The 19,554-nt window shown below is 52.3% G+C and overlaps 1 protein-coding gene across 2 annotated transcripts in view; it reads right to left on the bottom strand.

The window, feature by feature from the left end:
• LOC138638946 (ribose-phosphate pyrophosphokinase 1) overlaps nucleotides 1–19,554 on the bottom strand; it is a 48,815-nt gene that overhangs the window by 11,416 nt on the left and 17,845 nt on the right. Inside the window, exons 4-5 of one of the 2 annotated variants that reach the window (XM_069728705.1) lie at nucleotides 11,459–11,583; nucleotides 10,154–10,327 (exon numbers count right to left, since the gene is read on the bottom strand). In XM_069728705.1, coding sequence (XP_069584806.1) covers nucleotides 10,154–10,327; nucleotides 11,459–11,583 — 299 coding nt within the window. The remainder of the gene's footprint in view (nucleotides 1–10,153; nucleotides 10,328–11,458; nucleotides 11,584–19,554) is intronic. The other variant, XM_069728706.1, reaches the window with a different exon arrangement.

Genomic DNA, 19,554 nt, shown 5'->3' with positions numbered 1-19,554 from the left:
AAAGTGGCTCAGAATTCCAGCCTTGTGTTGGCAGAGGAATCAGCAGCTGAGAACTCTATATGTACCTCAGAACTTCTTCCTATTTCCTGACAGTCATGAACCACAGGGGGATATTTTTATCATCCCCACCGATGACACCAATATGTCATGACTTGGGGTTGTTTTGTTGCCCCAGGTTCTTTTCTGAAGGGGATTAATCTATATCCCACTTCCCAGGTCTGGCTCGGAACTTGCAGCTCTCTGGGGCCCCCCTTACCTTCAGGTCAGTCAGGGAACTGCACCTAGGATAATTAGTCACCAGAAAGGCTGCCTGCTATGTACTGGCTTTTGGGCACGCACTGCAGTGAGGGTGATATAATTATTCCCAGATGCAGCAGAGCTATACACTTATAAACCCATTCTGTCGCTGCTAGCTTTAACCAGCAATCTCAGTATGGTCCGCTGCCACCAGCTCCTATCCCTTAAATCAATAATGGGTCAGGAGCCAACCCAATTAGTAGCGTAATTTACTTCAGAGGATGTGAAAGTACGTTATAGAGCAAGGACAAATGAAGCTAGTAATTTTATATTTTAATCCAAAAGGTAGGCAGTGTTTATAAAAGTATAACAAGGTATTATAAAAATGAGACAATTATATATGTAGAGAACGATTACAAATAAAAAGGGATTAAAGTTAAAAAAACAAAACAAAACACTTAACAGTTCTTTCATATAGCTGACCATGCGGCTGGGGGAGGAGCATATGTCCCAATGCATCACAAATGTGTCTCAGCTAGCTACCAGGGCAAAGCCTACTGCAAAAAGGTGTCTCACCATCTTATACTTGTGCCCAAAACCAAGGCACTCCCCCTGTGGTGACCTCACGAGGATGAATACTCCCCTTTTCCAAAGTTATGGAAAACCATCTCAAACTATATCTTGCCGTATGAACCTCGTAGAAGAACGACAGTTCTCATAATGCTCAGCGTGACATGGGGGTTCATTTAAGTATAAACACACAGTGGATACATGACCTGCTTACGGAGAAATCCGTTCCTTGACTTTCATTGGGTTTTAATCCTAGCGATTTCAGTGGGTTATAGATCTCTCGGTGGGCATTCGGAATATGTAGCTTTTATATCTGTCTCTAATTGCGGTCAAGTTATGCCTTACTATTAAGTTTTTCCAGGACCAAAAGAGCAAGTTACTACAGCGGCCTTTAGCCAGCTTAAAGTCAAACTACTCAGTGGGGGGCGGCTACACATTGGTTTCAGGATGCACAGTGTGTAGTGAGAAAACGTTTCCTATGCAGCTGAAGAAGGGGGGGAGGGTCAGAGAGCCCACAGCGTGTGTCAAAAGCCATGGAACATTCTGGAAGTAAAGTCAGAACATGGCATATTTATATTATCGTGGCAGGCATTATTAGAAAGGGCTGCTGATTTTTCCAGCCAGCCTCACAGTCTGCTGTGGCATCTGCCAAATGGTGGAAAAGACATCATTTCTTGCCACCGCCTCAGCTGGGATTCCAGCTGGTCCAGCCAGATCATCAATGATCTTGCAGTGCACGTTGCTACTACAGCAGACTTCAGGGCACGTGCTGATGTCTCCCAAGTGCCTTTGAGAAAGGTGTCCGCTTTTCTGTCAAGTGGGTCCCTAAAAGCCCCTATATCAAAAGGCAGAGAGGCGCTCCTGGACGATTTAGTAATCAGAGTCTGGGGCTTCTTCCCAAAAACACAGAGGGTTCCACAAAGGGGTATTTTCTTTTGAACAAAGGGACAAGAGCATTTCCTTTCAGGCTTATTCCATTCTTTTTGTACCAGCTGCAGGATTTTCTCATTTCATGGAAAACACCTTTTTGATCTAGGCCACAGAACATCAAATCCTGCACTGACCTCTCAGGCCTAGCATCCAAAATGCCCATGGTGAATCGAATATCTTTAAATCAGTCCAACCTCAATTAACGGGAAACAATGGCGCCCGGCGCCACCATCCAAGGATGAGGCAGAAGATGAGGAACCAGCTTAACTACGCTCATAATCGGATGTCAGGGAGGCATCAGGAACCAGGAGACATCTCTATCCTACGCCCTCTTCTGTTTCCCTTTCTTAGAGAGAGCCTTGCCGATTTCTGTCACACTGGTAGTAAAGCTAGGGGTTTCCTTCACCATGGTCTGCTGTATGCATGCCTGACAAGTCTAATAGGGCCCTCCACAGAGCACACTCCTTGTGCTTAGTCTTCGTAAACCAGTTCTTTCCCTGGCAGAAATAGACAAGAAAGAAGTGGACACCCCATTACAAAGTGAACTACCACAAAGATCACTTACCATGTCGACTCGGTCAAATGGTAATTGCTTTGAAGGAAGGACCCTTCTCGGCCGTGAGATCATCCCTGGAAGCTGCGGATTCATCCACCCTGCTGAAGCTTCATAGACTTGACCTGCTTGCAGATCCATGCCTTTCTGTGGTCCCGCTTCCTCTGTTGACCCGAAAATGGCGATGCTCCACTCGCTCTTAGGGCTTCCCATGCAGTTCCTGCTCATGCTGCAACTTCATACACTAACAAGGGACAGTTGGGATAGGAACCCTGAGCAGTGATGCCGGCCCACTATATATCAGCTCCTTCTACCGGTACATAATTACATCCAGGTCCTGCGCAGCTTCTGGCAGGGCCTGCCTACTAGCGCCTTCATCATGCCTATGGAGCGAACCATATGCAAGAGTCCCTGAGGCGCATCATGGCGCCTCCCAATGAGGTCATCGGAAGCGCCTCCAGGCATAGAATACCCCCCACCTGAGCCATACTAGAGCTGCTATCCGCAGGCAGGGTACGCTGCTCACCATACCATTACACCCATGTGCCAGCCAACTTCAGCACATCATGATGCCTCCGGGAGCCCTGTAATGGCCGAGACCAAAAAGGGATCCCTGCCTAAAATCAGCCAGCTGGAGTAGGAAAGCAAATCCTCTGTCAAATCTTCAACAGGTAAAGGCCCCTTCACATTAAGCGACGCTGCAGCGATACCGACAACGATCCGGATCGCTGCAGCGTCGCTGTTTGGTCGCTGGAGAGCTGTCACACAGACCGCTCTCCAGCGACCAACGATGCCGGTAACCAGGGTAAACATCGGGTAACTAAGCGCAGGGCCGCACATACTTACGTACCGCTGTCTGTCCTCCAGCGCTGCGCTCTGCTCTCCTCCTGTACTGTCTGTGTGAGCACAGCGGCCGGAAAGCAGAGCGGTGACGTCACCGCTCTGCTTTTCGGCTGACCGACGCTCACAGCCAGTGCAGGAGGAGAGCAGAGCACAGCGCTGGGGACAGACAGCTGTAGGTAAGTATGTACTGTTTGTTTTTTTTACTTTTAGGATGGCAACCAGGGTAAACATCGGGTTACTAAGCGCGGCCCTGCGCTTAGTTACCCGATGTTTACCCCGGTTACCAGTGAAGACATCGCTGATCGGTGTCACACACGCCGATCCAGCGATGTCCACGGGAGATCCAGCGACGAAATAAAGTTCTGGACTTTCTTCAGCGACCAACGATCTCCCAGCAGGGGCCTGATCGTTGGTCGCTGTCACACATAACGATTTCATTAACGATATCGTTGCTACGTCACAAAAAGCAACGATATCGTTATGTGTGACGGTACCTTAGTCTGTCACAGGCTCCCCCATCAAGGGCAGGAAACCAACTTTGCGGGAAAGAGGTGCCACCCTTTTAAGGCTGTAGGTTTCCTGTCCTTAGTGGGCAGATATCCGCTCTCGTGGTGCAGACACGGATGACCAAATAAAAAGTTATAAAAGCTGCAGACAGAAGCATGGATGCTGTGTAAAAGAAACTGTGGACAATTTGTCTACATCCAACAAAACACAAAAATTCCATTGCACTACTCACTATACATAAAGATCATAAATAGTAATGAAAGTCTAAAATAATGTACCCATTGCCAAAGGAACGAAGACTTAAAGCTTCAGAAAGTGAATGATACAATAATATTTAAATGATATAACATCATAGCTAGCCTTCAGGAATAGTCCTGCTATTAATAAGTAACACCGTATAATCCACAGCTGGTCAAGGAAAAAGATCGGCTTGTTTGGATAAATAATTACAACAATGATTGCGCCTAGTACCTTAAGTTACTAGACGTCTTGTGCCATAAGGTCTCTGGCACCGTGAACCGGTTACTCACTAGACATAGTAACATAGTAACATAGTTAGTAAGGCCGAAAAAAGACATTTGTCCATCCAGTTCAGCCTATATTCCATCATAATAAATCCCCAGATCTACGTCCTTCTACAGAACCTAATAATTGTATGATACAATATTGTTCTGCTCCAGGAAGACATCCAGGCCTCTCTTGAACCCCTCGACTGAGTTCGCCATCACCACCTCCTCAGGCAAGCAATTCCAGATTCTCACTGCCCTAACAGTAAAGAATCCTCTTCTATGTTGGTGGAAAAACCTTCTCTCCTCCAGACGCAAAGAATGCCCCCTTGTGCCCGTCACCTTCCTTGGTATAAACAGATCCTCAGCGAGATATTTGTATTGTCCCCTTATATACTTATACATGGTTATTAGATCGCCCCTCAGTCGTCTTTTTTCTAGACTAAATAATCCTAATTTCGCTAATCTATCTGGGTATTGTAGTTCTCCCATCCCCTTTATTAATTTTGTTGCCCTCCTTTGTACTCTCTCTAGTTCCATTATATCCTTCCTGAGCACCGGTGCCCAAAACTGGACACAGTACTCCATGTGCGGTCTAACTAGGGATTTGTACAGAGGCAGTATAATGCTCTCATCATGTGTATCCAGACCTCTTTTAATGCACCCCATGATCCTGTTTGCCTTGGCAGCTGCTGCCTGGACATACGGTCTCTGGCACCGTGAACCGGTTACTCACTAGACATCATGTGCCATAAGGTCTCTGGCACCGTGAACCGGCCCCCCATTTCTGCGCATGCAGCCTTTTCTTGCCCAGTTTGTTCCCGCGCCTCTGGATCTATAGACGCATAACATAACAGAATATACCCCATAATAGAGGGTACAGACATAACATAATATAACCGTCAGCAGAAGGTCGGACATTACTGAGCTGCAAAGAAAAACGATGGAGTCAATGTGCCGGTGAAGAAAAATCAATGTGTAGAGGAAAACTTTGGCGCTGTTCAAGAGGCAACCCGGCATGTCCTTTATGACTCCGAAAACACCCCCAGTACTATCCAAGTCATTAAGCATCCCCAAGATGGAGCTGATATCCCCAGCGCTACACAGGTTGGGGAGGAGGTACAAGATAAACCCCCTACTTTTAAAAACTTTTGTCACTCCAGGCTGTAGATTCAAGGACAGTGACCCTCGGCAGGTGCGGCCAGGCCCCCTCGGCAGGTGCGGCCAGGCCCCCTCGGCAGGTGCGGCCAGGCCCCCTCGGCAGGTGCGGCCAGGCCCCCTCGGCAGGTGCGGCCAGGCCCCCTCGGCAGGTGCGGCCAGGCCCCCTCGGCAGGTGCGGCCAGGCCCCCTCGGCAGGTGCGGCCAGGCCCCCTCGGCAGGTGCGGCCAGGCCCCCTCGGCAGGTGCGGCCAGGCCCCCTCGGCAGGTGCGGCCAGGCCCCCTCGGCAGGTGCGGCCAGGCCCCCTCGGCAGGTGCGGCCAGGCCCCCTCGGCAGGTGCGGCCAGGCCCCCTCGGCAGGTGCGGCCAGGCCCCCTCGGCAGGTGCGGCCAGGCCCTCTCGGCAGGTGCGGCCAGGCCCCCTCGGCAGGTGCGGCCAGGCCCACAGAGGCTGGACTGTGACAACTACTGATCAGATCTGATGTCCTGTCCACCCATCAGTCCCGGGTGGGTGCGATTACAAGCTGGGCTGGTCTGGGATCACATTGTATATCAGCATTTCTTCTGCAATATGCTTGGGGATGCAGTTGATTCATGACTTCTCATACTAGGGATGGTTAGAGGGGCATAAAGGGCGGCACTCACTTCTCTTCACTGACCATAGATTTTTTTCCGTTCTTTGTACCAAATGCCTGTAATTGAGCACTACATATATCGAGCTACAGGGTGTTACTAGGAGAAATAAAGAGGTCGTCCCCTATAGATAGGATAAGCAGCCATGATCACCAGAGCCTCTACCCAGATCGGAGTATCAATCCCCTTACGAAAAGAACTTCTACCCTTGATTCAGTGGACAAGAGACAAGTGCTACAAGCAACAAAACCCCTTTAAACCCGTTGAAGAGCCGTGCAGCGCGAAACGGCCGTCATCAGCACTGGCTCGCACACCTTGTTAACCCGTTCTCCAAGCCATGATGTTTAACGTATCTGAATAACGCATGAAGTTTTAAGGACCGGTGAGTGCCATCTAAAGCTTTTCTGCACATGGAATGTCTTGCTTTTCTGGATGAGCACCCGGAGTCTAGAAGTGCGGTCTAAGAAATCCAATGAAGAGGGTAACAACCGTGCATGCTGAGGTCTAGCCCAAAAGCAGTGCCGTTTTATAAATCATATATCTATAATATAACGCTGGGAGCGTCACTCTGTCCGAAGCCTTTATAGACTGTGCAAGCGCCGGCGCTGTCTGGCCCCCACAGAGTGACGCTCCCAGGAGATCGCGGTATGCGCAAACACTGAACGCACACCGCGATCTCCACCGGAGAGGCAGGGACGCGCCAGGAGGGTGAGTATATTCACCTGGCCCCGTTCCACCGCTGCGTGCAGCTCCGTCTCCCGGGTCCTCTGCTGTGACGTTCACAGTTCAGAGGGTGCGATGACGCGCTTAATGCGCGCCGCCCTCTGACTGACCAGTCACAGCCAGAGGAGCCGGAACACGGAGCGGACGCAGCGCTGGATCAGGGCCAGGTGAATATAGCAAGTGTTGGGGGCCTGAGCGAGCGGCGACTCCGGCACCTGACCTCCACAGCGCGCTGGTGTCCCCGCCTGCTCAGGCCCCCCAGCACTCAGCGCCCAGCGACGATAGGAGAGTATGGTATTTTTCTTTTTTTTTTTTCATATATTGCAGCAGCATACAGGGCATATACAATGGAGCATCTTATGGGGGCCATAAACCATAATGGAGCAGTGTACGGGGGCATATACTATGGAGCATCTTATGGGGGCCATCAACCATAATGGAGCAGTGTACGGGGGCATATACAATGGAGCATCTTATGGGGCCATAAACCATAATGGAGCAGTGTACGGGGGCATATACAATGGAGCATCTTATGGGGGCCATAAACCATAATGGAGCAGTGTACGGGGGCATATACTATGGAGCATCTTATGGGGGCCATCAACCATAATGGAGCAGTGTACGGGGCATATAATACCATGGAGCATCTTATGGGGCCATCAACCATAATGGAGCAGTGTACGGGGGCATATACAATGGAGCATCTTATGGGGGCCATAAACCATAATGGAGCAGTGTACGGGGGCATATACAATGGAGCATCTTATGGGGGCCATAAACCATAATGGAGCAGTGTACGGGGGCATATACAATGGAGCATCTTATGGGGCCATAAACCATAATGGAGCAGTGTACGGGGGCATATACAATGGAGCATCTTATGGGGGCCATCAACCATAATGGAGCAGTGTACGGGGGCATATACCATGGAGTATGTTATGGGGGCCATAAACCATAATGGAGCAGTGTACGGGGCATATAATACCATGGAGCATCTTATGGGGGCCATCAACCATAATGGAGCAGTGTACGGGGGCATATACAATGGAGCATCTTATGGGGGCCATAAACCTTTATGGAGCAGTGTACGGGGCATATACTATGGAGCATCTTATGGGGCCATAAACCATAATGGAGCAGTGTACGGGGGCATATACAATGGAGCATCTTATGGGGGCCATCAACCATAATGGAGCAGTGTACGGGGCATATACTATGGAGCATCTTATGGGGACCATCAACCATAATGGAGCAGTGTACGGGGGCATATACAATGGAGTATGTTATGGGGGTCATAAACCTTTATGGAGCAGTGTACGGGGGCATATACTATGGAGCATCTTATGGGGGCCATAAACCATAATGGAGCAGTGTACGGGGGCATATACAATGGAGCATCTTATGGGGGCCATAAACCATAATGGAGCAGTGTACGGGGGCATATACAATGGAGCATCTTATGGGGGCCATAAACCATAATGGAGCAGTGTACGGGGGCATATACAATGGAGCATCTTATGGGGGCCATAAACCATAATGGAGCAGTGTACGGGGGCATATACTATGGAGCATCTTATGGGGGCCATCAACCATAATGGAGCAGTGTACGGGGCATATAATACCATGGAGCATCTTATGGGGCCATCAACCATAATGGAGCAGTGTACGGGGGCATATACAATGGAGCATCTTATGGGGGCCATAAACCATAATGGAGCAGTGTACGGGGGCATATACAATGGAGCATCTTATGGGGGCCATAAACCATAATGGAGCAGTGTACGGGGGCATATACAATGGAGCATCTTATGGGGCCATAAACCATAATGGAGCAGTGTACGGGGGCATATACAATGGAGCATCTTATGGGGGCCATCAACCATAATGGAGCAGTGTACGGGGGCATATACCATGGAGTATGTTATGGGGGCCATAAACCATAATGGAGCAGTGTACGGGGCATATAATACCATGGAGCATCTTATGGGGGCCATAAACCTTTATGGAGCAGTGTACGGGGCATATACTATGGAGCATCTTATGGGGCCATAAACCTTTATGGAGCAGTGTACGGGGCATATACTATGGAGCATCTTATGGGGCCATAAACCATAATGGAGCAGTGTACGGGGGCATATACAATGGAGCATCTTATGGGGGCCATCAACCATAATGGAGCAGTGTACGGGGCATATACTATGGAGCATCTTATGGGGACCATCAACCATAATGGAGCAGTGTACGGGGGCATATACAATGGAGTATGTTATGGGGGTCATAAACCTTTATGGAGCAGTGTACGGGGCATATGGATGGGAGCAGCAAATTACAGAACGGGGACGCAGGATGGAGCAGCACATGACAGAACGGGGGCGCAGGATGGAGCAGCACATGACAGGATGGAGGTGCAGGATGGAGAAGCACATGACAGGATGGAGGTGCAGGATGGGTGCAGCACATGACAGGATGGGGACGCATGATGGGAGCAGCACATGACAGGATGGGGACGCAGGATGGAGCAGCACATGACAGGATGGGGGTGCAGGATGGAGCTGCACATGACAGGATGGGGGTGCACGATGGAGCAGCACATGACAGGATGGGGGTGCAGGATGGAGCAGCACATGACAGGATGGGGACGCAGGATGGGAGCAGCACATGACAGGATGGGGACGCAGGAGGGAGCAGCACATGACAGGATGGGGACGCAGGATGGAGCTGCACATGACAGGATGGGGACGCAGGATGGAGCAGCACATGACAGGATGGGGATGCAGGATGGGGGCGCAGGATGGGAGCAGCACATGACAGGATGGGGGCGCAGGATGGAGCAGCACATGACAGGATGGAGGTGCAGGATGGGAGCAGCACATGACAGGATGGGGGCGCAGGATGGAGCAGCACATGACAGGATGGGGATGCAGGATGGGAGCAGCACATGACAGGATGGGGGCGCAGGATGGGAGCAGCACATGACAGGATGGGGGCGCAGGATGGGAGCAGCACATGACAGGATGGGGACGCAGGATGGAGCAGCACATGACAGGATGGGGGTGCAGGATGGAGCTGCACATGACAGGATGGGGGTGCAGGATGGAGCAGCACATGACAGGATGGGGACGCAGGATGGAGCAGCACATGACAGGAAGGAGGTGCAGGATGGGAGCAGCACATGACAGGATGGGGGCGCAGGATGGGAGCAGCACATGACAGGATGGAGGTGCAGGATGGAGCAGCACATGACAGGATGGGGGCGCAGGATGGAGCAGCACATGACAGGATGGGGATGCAGGATGGGAGCAGCACATGACAGGATGGGGGCGCAGGATGGAGCAGCACATGACAGGATGGGGGCGCAGGATGGAGCAGCACATGACAGGATGGAGACCATATACCAATATAAATGCTCACCACCCGGGCGTAGAACGGGTTCAATAGCTAGTACATATATATCTGGACATTCTGTGTTTCTTTATACAAGGCTTTACCACTCACTTATCTGCTGCATGACAAATGGTCCCACAGGTATCGGCCATATCATCGACCAGAATGGCCACTTTATCCTTCACGTCTCCCACAAGGACCATTCGGTCCACCTCGTTGGCTTTTTTCCTTTCTTTGTGTATTAAAGCAAAGTCCACATTCAGTCTGTCAGCAATTGACGTAACTCTTGTCGGATAAAATGAAAAAAAAAAAAAAAAAAAAGTAATTGAGCATCAGCAAAAGTCGGCATACAAATGAGACCTCGTCAGATTCGTAGCGATTTCGTCTTAGGAGTCGGATTTATTACAGCCTTTCACTAATGTCAGGCAATTAGCATCTACCCAGGGGTGTTTGCTTTCCTCTACATCACTGCCCTCATTAACAATGTTTTCATGATTTCCTTGGTGCTGCCGCGGTGATGAAGTCGGGGAACTCTGTTCTCAATCACATTATGGGTTGATGGACTTTTGTCTGACACAAATGATTGATGGTAATCCGGCATCTCACCTCTTACCACCACTGGTTTCTGGGGACATCTGGCTTGCCTGACACAAACCACGGATAATGTTATCTAGGCATCTCACCTCTTGGCACCACCAGCTTGCCTGACACAAACCACTGATCATGTTACCTATGTACAGGTATCTAGGACAGGCATTTCACCTCTTACCACCACCGGCATCTGGGGACATCTGGCTTGCCTGACACAAACCACGGATAATGTTATCTAGGACAGGCATTTCACCTCTTACCACCACCGGCATCAGGTGACATCTGGCTTGCCTGACACAAACCACGGATAATGTTATCTAGGACAGGCATTTCACCTCTTACCACCACCGGCATCAGGTGACATCTGGCTTGCCTGACACAAACCACGGATAATGTTATCTAGGACAGGCATTTCACCTCTTACCACCACCGGCATCTGGGGACATCTGGCTTGCCTGACACAAACCACGGATAATGTTATCTAGGACAGGCATTTCACCTCTTACCACCACCGGCATCAGGTGACATCTGGCTTGCCTGACACAAACCACGGATAATGTTATCTAGGACAGGCATTTCACCTCTTACCACCACCGGCATCTGGGGACATCTGGCTTGCCTGACACAAACCACGGATAATGTTATCTAGGACAGGCATTTCACCTCTTACCACCACCGGCATCAGGTGACATCTGGCTTGCCTGACACAAACCACGGATAATGTTATCTAGGATAGGCATTTCACCTCTTACCACCACCGGCATCTGGGGACATCTGGCTTGCCTGACACAAACCACTAATGTTATCTAGGTATAGGTATCTCACCTCTTGGCACCACCGGCATCTGGGGACACTATGGTGCAGGTTTTCCATTCCGCTATATTTTCTCTAATCCATTTCAGGACCGCAGGTTCCGCATATAAATTGTCCACAGGAATATCAAAGAAACCCTGAAGAAGAAGGATTTAATCATCATCCACCAACTGAAGATCGGAATCACTAGAATCCCTTTTGTAACTATGATTGTATTGAAGAAGAACATGTCAGACATTCAGGAGACTGGATCTACCAAGGTTCTCCCTGTTCTTTAGAACCATCTCTACACCAACATTTACGTTTCTTTCCCTCCAATTCTGGCTGGTAAATCGCTTCCCAATAGTTGCCAGTAATTCTTGGGGGCAGGCAGCTCTAAAGGATACGGCACGCAGAGCGGAGGGTGGAGAGGGATACGGCACGCAGAGCGGAGGGTGGAGAGGGATACGGCACGCAGAGCGGAGGGTGGAGAGGGATACGGCACGCAGAGCGGAGGGTGGAGAGGGATACGGCACGCAGAGCGGAGGGTGGAGAGGGATACGGCACGCAGAGCGGAGGGTGGAGAGGGATACGGCACGCAGAGCGGAGGGTGGAGAGGGATACGGCACGCAGAGCGGAGGGTGGAGAGGGATACGGCACGCAGAGCGGAGGGTGGAGAGGGATACGGCACGCAGAGCGGAGGGTGGAGAGGGATACGGCACGCAGAGCGGAGGGTGGAGAGGGATACGGCACGCAGAGCGGAGGGTGGAGAGGGATACGGCACGCAGAGCGGAGGGTGGAGAGGGATACGGCACGCAGAGCGGAGGGTGGAGAGGGATACGGCACGCAGAGCGGAGGGTGGAGAGGGATACGGCACGCAGAGCGGAGGGTGGAGAGGGATACGGCACGCAGAGCGGAGGGTGGAGAGGGATACGGCACGCAGAGCGGAGGGTGGAGAGGGATACGGCACGCAGAGCGGAGGGTGGAGAGGGATACGGCACGCAGAGCGGAGGGTGGAGAGGGATACGGCACGCAGAGCGGAGGGTGGAGAGGGATACGGCACGCAGAGCGGAGGGTGGAGAGGGATACGGCACGCAGAGCGGAGGGTGGAGAGGGATACGGCACGCAGAGCGGAGGGTGGAGAGGGATACGGCACGCAGAGCGGAGGGTGGAGAGGGATACGGCACGCAGAGCGGAGGGTGGAGAGGGATACGGCACGCAGAGCGGAGGGTGGAGAGGGATACGGCACGCAGAGCGGAGGGTGGAGAGGGATACGGCACGCAGAGCGGAGGGTGGAGAGGGATACGGCACGCAGAGCGGAGGGTGGAGAAGGATACGGCACGCAGAGCGGAGGGTGGAGAGGGATACGGCACGCAGAGCGGTGGGTGGAGAAGGATATGGCACGCTCAGCTTATCGGATAGCTCGTAGTGAGCTTTAGGCAGGACATGGTTCAGATGCAGTACCCGAGTGTGGGGTCGGCTTGGGCACTCACTGTTTGGACGCTGTGGATAAACTAGGAGCTGGTTTCTGCAATACCTGGTGTTGATGTAGTGTTTTCGGCTGTGGCCATTTGTCCTCTCCTGTGTAAAGTCTCTGTTGACGTTGGATAATTTAAGTTTGGATTTCTTGCTTGTCCTACATTGTGGGGGTTGGGATGGTAATTTCACATAGCAGTCCTGGTTTCTTTTGTGGGTGAGGGATGAAGACAGTGGGGGAAATAAGTATTTGATCCCTTGCGCAGTGCGCCCGCCAAATCTGCTGGCCGGCCGATTCGTTACAGATACATTTTGATCGCCGTGATAGAACCTATCACAGCGATCTAAATAAAAAAAATCTTATATACAATTGTCTAAGGGTCACTTCCATCTGTCTGTCCTTCTGTCACGGATATTCATTGGTCGTGGTCTCTGTCTATCATGGAAATCCAAGTCGCTGATAGGTCGCCACAAAACAGCCACCACCAATCAGCAACGGCCACAGTCCGGAAGAAAATGGCCGCTCCACACTCCCCGCAGTCACTGCCCCCGGCGCTCCGCTCCCCGCACTGTGTCCCCGGCGCTCCGCTCCCCGCGCTCACTGTCCCCGGCGCTCCGCTCCCCGCGCTCACTGTCCCCGGCGCTCCGCTCCCCGCAGTCACTGTCCCCGGCGCTCCGCTCCCCGCACTGTGTCCCCGGCGCTCCGCTCCCCGCGCTCACTGTCCCCGGCGCTCCGCTCCCCGCGCTCACTGTCCCCGGCGCTCCGCTCCCCGCAGTCACTGTCCCCGGCGCTCCGCTCCCCGCACTGTGTCCCCGGCGCTCCGCTCCCCGCAGTCACTGTCCCCGGCGCTCCGCTCCCCGCACTGTGTCCCCGGCACTCCGCTCCCCGCAGTCACTGTCCCCGGCGCTCCGCTCCCCGCAGTCACTGTCCCCGGCGCTCCGCTCCCCGCACTGTGTCCCCGGCGCTCCGCTCCCCGCACTGTGTCCCCGGCGCTCCGCTCCCCGCACTGTGTCCCCGGCGCTCCGCTCCCCGCAGTCACTGTCCCCGGCGCTCCGCTCCCCGCACTGTGTCCCCGGCGCTCCGCTCCCCGCAGTCTCTGTCCCCGGCGCTCCGCTCCCCGCACTGTGTCCCCGGCGCTCCGCTCCCCGCACTGTGTCCCCGGCGCTCCGCTCCCCGCACTGTGTCCCCGGCGCTCCGCTCCCCGCACTGTGTCCCCGGCGTTCCGCTCCCCGCACTGTGTCCCCGGCGCTCCGCTCCCCGCAGTCACTGTCCCCGGCGCTCCGCTCCCCGCACTGTGTCCCCGACGCTCCGCTCCCCGCAGTCACTGTCCCCGGCGCTCCGCTCCCCGCACTGTTTCCCCGGCGCTCCGCTCCCCGCAGTCACTGTCCCCGGCACTCCGCTCCCCGCACTCACTGTCCCCGGCGCTCCGCTCCCCGCACTGTGTCCCCGGCGCTCCGCTCCCCGCAGTCACTGTCCCCGGCGCTCCGCTCCCCGCACTGTGTCCCCGGCGCTCCGCTCCCCGCACTGTGTCCCCGGCGCTCCGCTCCCCGCACTGTGTCCCCGGCGCTCCGCTCCCCGCAGTCACTGTCCCCGGCGCTCCGCTCCCCGCACTGTGTCCCCGGCGCTCCGCTCCCCGCAGTCACTGTCCCCGGCGCTCCGCTCCGTCACTGTCCCCGGCGCTCCGCTCCCCGCACTGTGTCCCCGGCGCTCCGCTCCCCGCACTCCGCAGTCACTGTCCCCGGCGCTCCGCTCCCCGCACTGTGTCCCCGGCGCTCCGCTCCCTGCAGTCACTGTCCCCGGCGCTCCGCTCCCCGCACTGTGTCCCCGGCGCTCCGCTCCCCGCACTGTGTCCCCGGCGCTCCGCTCCCCGCAGTCACTGTCCCCGGCGCTCCGCTCCCCGCACTGTGTCCCCGGCGCTCCGCTCCCCGCACTGTGTCCCCGGCGCTCCGCTCCCCGCACTGTGTCCCCGGCGCTCCGCTCCCCGCAGTCACTGTCCCCGGCGCTCCGCTCCCCGCACTGTGTCCCCGGCGCTCCGCTCCCCGCACTCCGCAGTCACTGTCCCCGGCGCTCCGCTCCCCGCACTGTGTCCCCGGCGCTCCGCTCCCCGCAGTCACTGTCCCCGGCGCTCCGCTCCCCGCAGTCACTGTCCCCGGCGCTCCGCTCCCCGCACTGTGTCCCCGGCGCTCCGCTCCCCGCACTGTGTCCCCGGCGCTCCGCTCCCCGCACTGTGTCCCCGGCGCTCCGCTCCCCGCACTGTGTCCCCGGCGCTCCGCTCCCCGCACTGTTTCCCCGGCGCTCCGCTCCCCGCACTGTGTCCCCGGCGCTCCGCTCCCCGCACTGTGTCCCCGGTGCTCCACTCCGGTCAGCGCTACCACAGGGTTAATGCCGGTGGTAACACATTCCGTTACCGCTGCCATTAACCCTGTGTGTCTCCAACCTTTTACTATTGATGCTGCCTGTGCGGCATCAATAGTAAACGAAAGTCATGTTTACAATCGTAAAAAAACAAAACAAAAAAAAAAAAACTGCTATACTCGCCCTCCGTTGTCAGCTGAGCCGCCGGCGCCCACTGCCATCTTGCGTTCGCATGATGCTTTGCGAAACTACCCATAAGACCTAGCGGTCTCGCGAGACCGCTAAGTCATATGGGTACTTTCGCAAAGCATCCTGGGAACGCAAGATGGCGGTGGGCGTGCGCTCATCTGCACAGGATCCCAGGAAGCGGAGACATAGGAAGCAGAGGAGCAGCGACGAGAATGGTGAGTATGTTCAACTACAAGGGGCCGTCGGATCGTTAGGTGAGTATGTTTATTTTTTACTTTTTGAACCTGTGACATACGTGTCTGTGCAATATAGTACGTGGCTGGGCAATATACCACGTGGCTGGGCAATATACCACGTGGCTGGGCAATATACCACGTGACTGGGCAATATACTACGTGGCTGGGCAATATACTACGTGACTGGGCAATATACTACGTCACTGGGCAATATACCACGTGGCTGGGCAATATACCACGTGGCTGGGCAATATACCACGTGGCTGGGCAATATACCACGTGACTGGGCAATATACTACGTGACTGGGCAATATACTACGTCACTGGGCAATATACCACGTGGCTGGGCAATATACTACGTGACTGGGCAATATACCACGTGACTGGGCAATATACTACGTCACTGGGCAATATACTACGTCACTGGGCAATATACTACGTCACTGGGCAATATACTACGTCACTGGGCAATATACCACGTGGCTGGGGAATATACCACGTGGCTGGGCAATATACCACGTGGCTGGGCGATATACTACGTGGACGGGCGATATACTACGTGGACATGCATACTCTAGAATACCCGATTCATTTGCATCGGACCACCATCTAGTAATAAATAAACCCCCCCTTTATCACCCCATAGGTAGGGACAATAAATATTTTTTTTTTTGCCCCTCTAGGTTTAGGGTTACGGCTAGAATTAGGGTTAGAATTAGGCTATGTGCACACGGTGCGGATTTGGCTGCGGATTCGCAGCAGTGTTCCATCAGGTTTACAGTACCAAGTAAACCTATGGAAAACCAAATCCGCTGTGCCCATGGTGCGGAAAATACCGCGCGGAAACGCTGCGTTGTATTTTCCGCAGCATGTCAATTCTTTGTGCGGATTCCGCAGCGTTTTACACCTGTTCCTCAATAGGAATCTGCAGGTGAAATCCACTGGAAATCCGTGGTAAATCGCAGTGCCTTTTACCCGCGGATTTTTCAAGAATGGTGCGTAAAAATCTCACACGAATCCGCAACGTGGGCACATAGCCTCAGGGTTAGGATTGGGGTTAGGGTTGTGTTGGAATTAGGGTTGTGGTTAGGGGTGTGTTGGGGTTAGGGTTGTGATTAGGGTTATGGCTACAGTTGGGATTAGGGTTAGGGGTGTGTTGGGGTTAGTGTTGGAGGTAGAATTGAGGGGTTACCACTGTTTAGGCACATCAGGGGTCTCCAAACGCAACATGGCGCCACCATTGATTCCAGCCAATCTTGTATTCAAAAAGTCAAATGGTGCTCCCTCACTTCCGAGCCCCGACGTGTGCCCAAACAGTGGTTTACCCCCACATATGGGGTACCAGCATACTCAGGACAAAATGGGTAACATCTTTTGGGGTCCAATTTCTCCTGTTACTCTTGTGAAAATAAAATATTGCTTGCTAAAACATCATTTTTGAAGAAAGAAAAATGATTTTTAATTTTCATGGCTCTGTGTTATAAACTTCTGTGAAGCACTTGACGGTTTAAAGTGCTCACTATGCATCTAGATAAATTCCTTGGGGGGTCTAGTTTCCAAAATGGGGTCACATGTGGGGGAGCTCCAATTTTTAGGCACACAGGGGCTCTCCAAACGCGACATGGTGTCCGCTAACTGTTGGAGCCAATTTTTCATTGAAAAAGTCAAATGGCGCTCCTTCCCTTCCGAGCCTTAGCATGTGCCCAAACAGTGGTTCCCCCCAACCCACATATGAGGTATCGGCGTACTCGGGACAAATTGTACAATAATTTTTGGGGTTCAGTTTTTCCTTTTACTCTTGGGAAAATAAAAAAAATTGTTGCTAAAACATTAATTTTTGTGACTAAAAAGTTAAATGTTCGTTTTTTCCTTCAATGTTGCTTCTGCTGCTGTGAAGCACCTGAAGGGTTAATAAACTTCTTGAATGTGGTTTTGAGCACCTTGAGGGGTGCAGTTTTTAGAATGGTGTCACACTTGGGCATTTTCTATCATATAGACCCCTCAAAATGACTTCAAATGTGATGTGGTCCCTAAAATAAATTTTTGTAAAAATGAGAAATTGCTGGTCAACTTTTAACCCTTATAACTCCCTAACAAAAAAAAATGTTGTTTCCAAAATTGTGCTGATGTAAAGTAGACGTGTGGGAAATGTTATTTATTAACTATTTTTTGTCACATAACTCTCGCGTTTAACAGAATATAAATTGAAAATTGCAATATTTTCAAAATTTTCGCCAAATTTCAATTTTTTTTTTTTCACAAATCAACGCAATCAACCTAAATTTACCACTAACATGAAGCCCAATATGTCACGAAAAAACAATCTCAGAACCGCTAGGATCCGTTGAAGCGTTCCTGAGTTATTACCTCATAAAGGGACAGTGGTCAGAATTGCAAAAAACGGCAAGGTCATTAAGGTCAAAATAGGCTGGGTCATGAAGGGGTTAAGAGAAGAACAGACGCTACATGGCGTGAAGTAATTGCCCCTCTACCCCCTGGTCGCACCTCATCTGGATACTGCGGCCACTTCTGGGCACATTGAAAAATGAAGCAAATTCAGAGAATGACCGGGACGGTGAGCGGACTGCAGAGTGTCTTATGATGAACGGTTCAAGCATGTGGGAAAGATTAACTTGCAAAAAAGAAGGCAAAGGGGAGACTAATGGACGCCTACAAATATCTGAGGGGCCGTCACAGTGTACAGGGATCAGCATTCTTCTCATTCACACATGGAAACATAAGAAGCAATGGAAGGAAACAAAGGGAGAAGATACAGATCAGATATTAGAAAAAAAAAAACGAGGACAGTGAGGGCGATCAATGAGTGGCACAGAGGTGGCGAGTTCTCCTTCAATGGAAGGAAACAATGGAAGGAAACAAAGGAAAAACGAGGACAGTGAGGGCGATCAATGAGTGGCACAAAGAGGTGGCGAGTTCTCCTTCAATGGAAGGAAACAAAGGAAAAACGAGGACAGTGAGGGCGATCAATGAGTGGCACAGAGAGGTGGTGAGTTCTCCTTCAATGGAAGGAAACAAAGGAAAAACGAGGACAGTGAGGGAGATCAATGAGTGGCACAGAGAGGTGGCGAGTTCTCCTTCAATGAAAGGAAACAAAGGAAAAACGAGGACAGTGAGGGCGATCAATGAGTGGCACAGAGAGGTGGCGAGTTCTCCTTCAATGAAAGGAAACAAAGGAAAAACGAAGACAGTGAGGGCGATCAATGAGTGGCACAGAGAGGTGGTGAGTTCTCCTTCAATGGAAGGAAACAATGGAAAAACGAAGACAGTGAGGGCGATCAATGAGTGGCACAGGCGGCCAGGAGAGGTGGCGTGTTCTCCTTCAATGGAAGTCTTTAGAGGCTGCACAGACCTCTGTCGGAGATGGTTTAGTGAGTCCTGCATTGAGCCGGGGGTTGGACACGAGGACCCTGGAGGTTCCTTCCATCTCTAACATTATAGGATTTTATGTTCCAAACCTAAGAACCAGAAAATCTATTTCTCTGACCAATGGAAGTAGACTGTTGCTCCTTTATTCCAGAATACTTATTCCTATCCCTTGTGCCCCATCCTCTAACAATGAGATCTTACTTCTAGGAGGATTATATGACCACATAGCGCTGAGCAGTGAGATCAGGAGAGCAGACTGTCAGTCATTACATGTCTCACTGTCATTGACAACCTCTGGAGGCAGATTCTACAGAGATCTCAACAGCACATTTACATTAAGAAAAATATGGCTTTCTGTCAAATAATAAAATTGGATGACAGCCATCCAGGTATTGTGTTATTCCGCTTCCCCATGACCTAGACCCACGTAGACGGCTTGGGATGGTGGATCCTACTGACAAAAGTCCTTAAAACAAAAGCGTGAA

The sequence above is a fragment of the Ranitomeya imitator genome, chromosome 5 (assembly GCF_032444005.1).
Source record: "Ranitomeya imitator isolate aRanImi1 chromosome 5, aRanImi1.pri, whole genome shotgun sequence".
NCBI classification, from domain to species: domain Eukaryota; kingdom Metazoa; phylum Chordata; class Amphibia; order Anura; family Dendrobatidae; genus Ranitomeya; species Ranitomeya imitator.
Note: the sequence above shows the minus strand (reverse complement) of the source record. Positions and strands in the feature narration are given on the sequence as shown.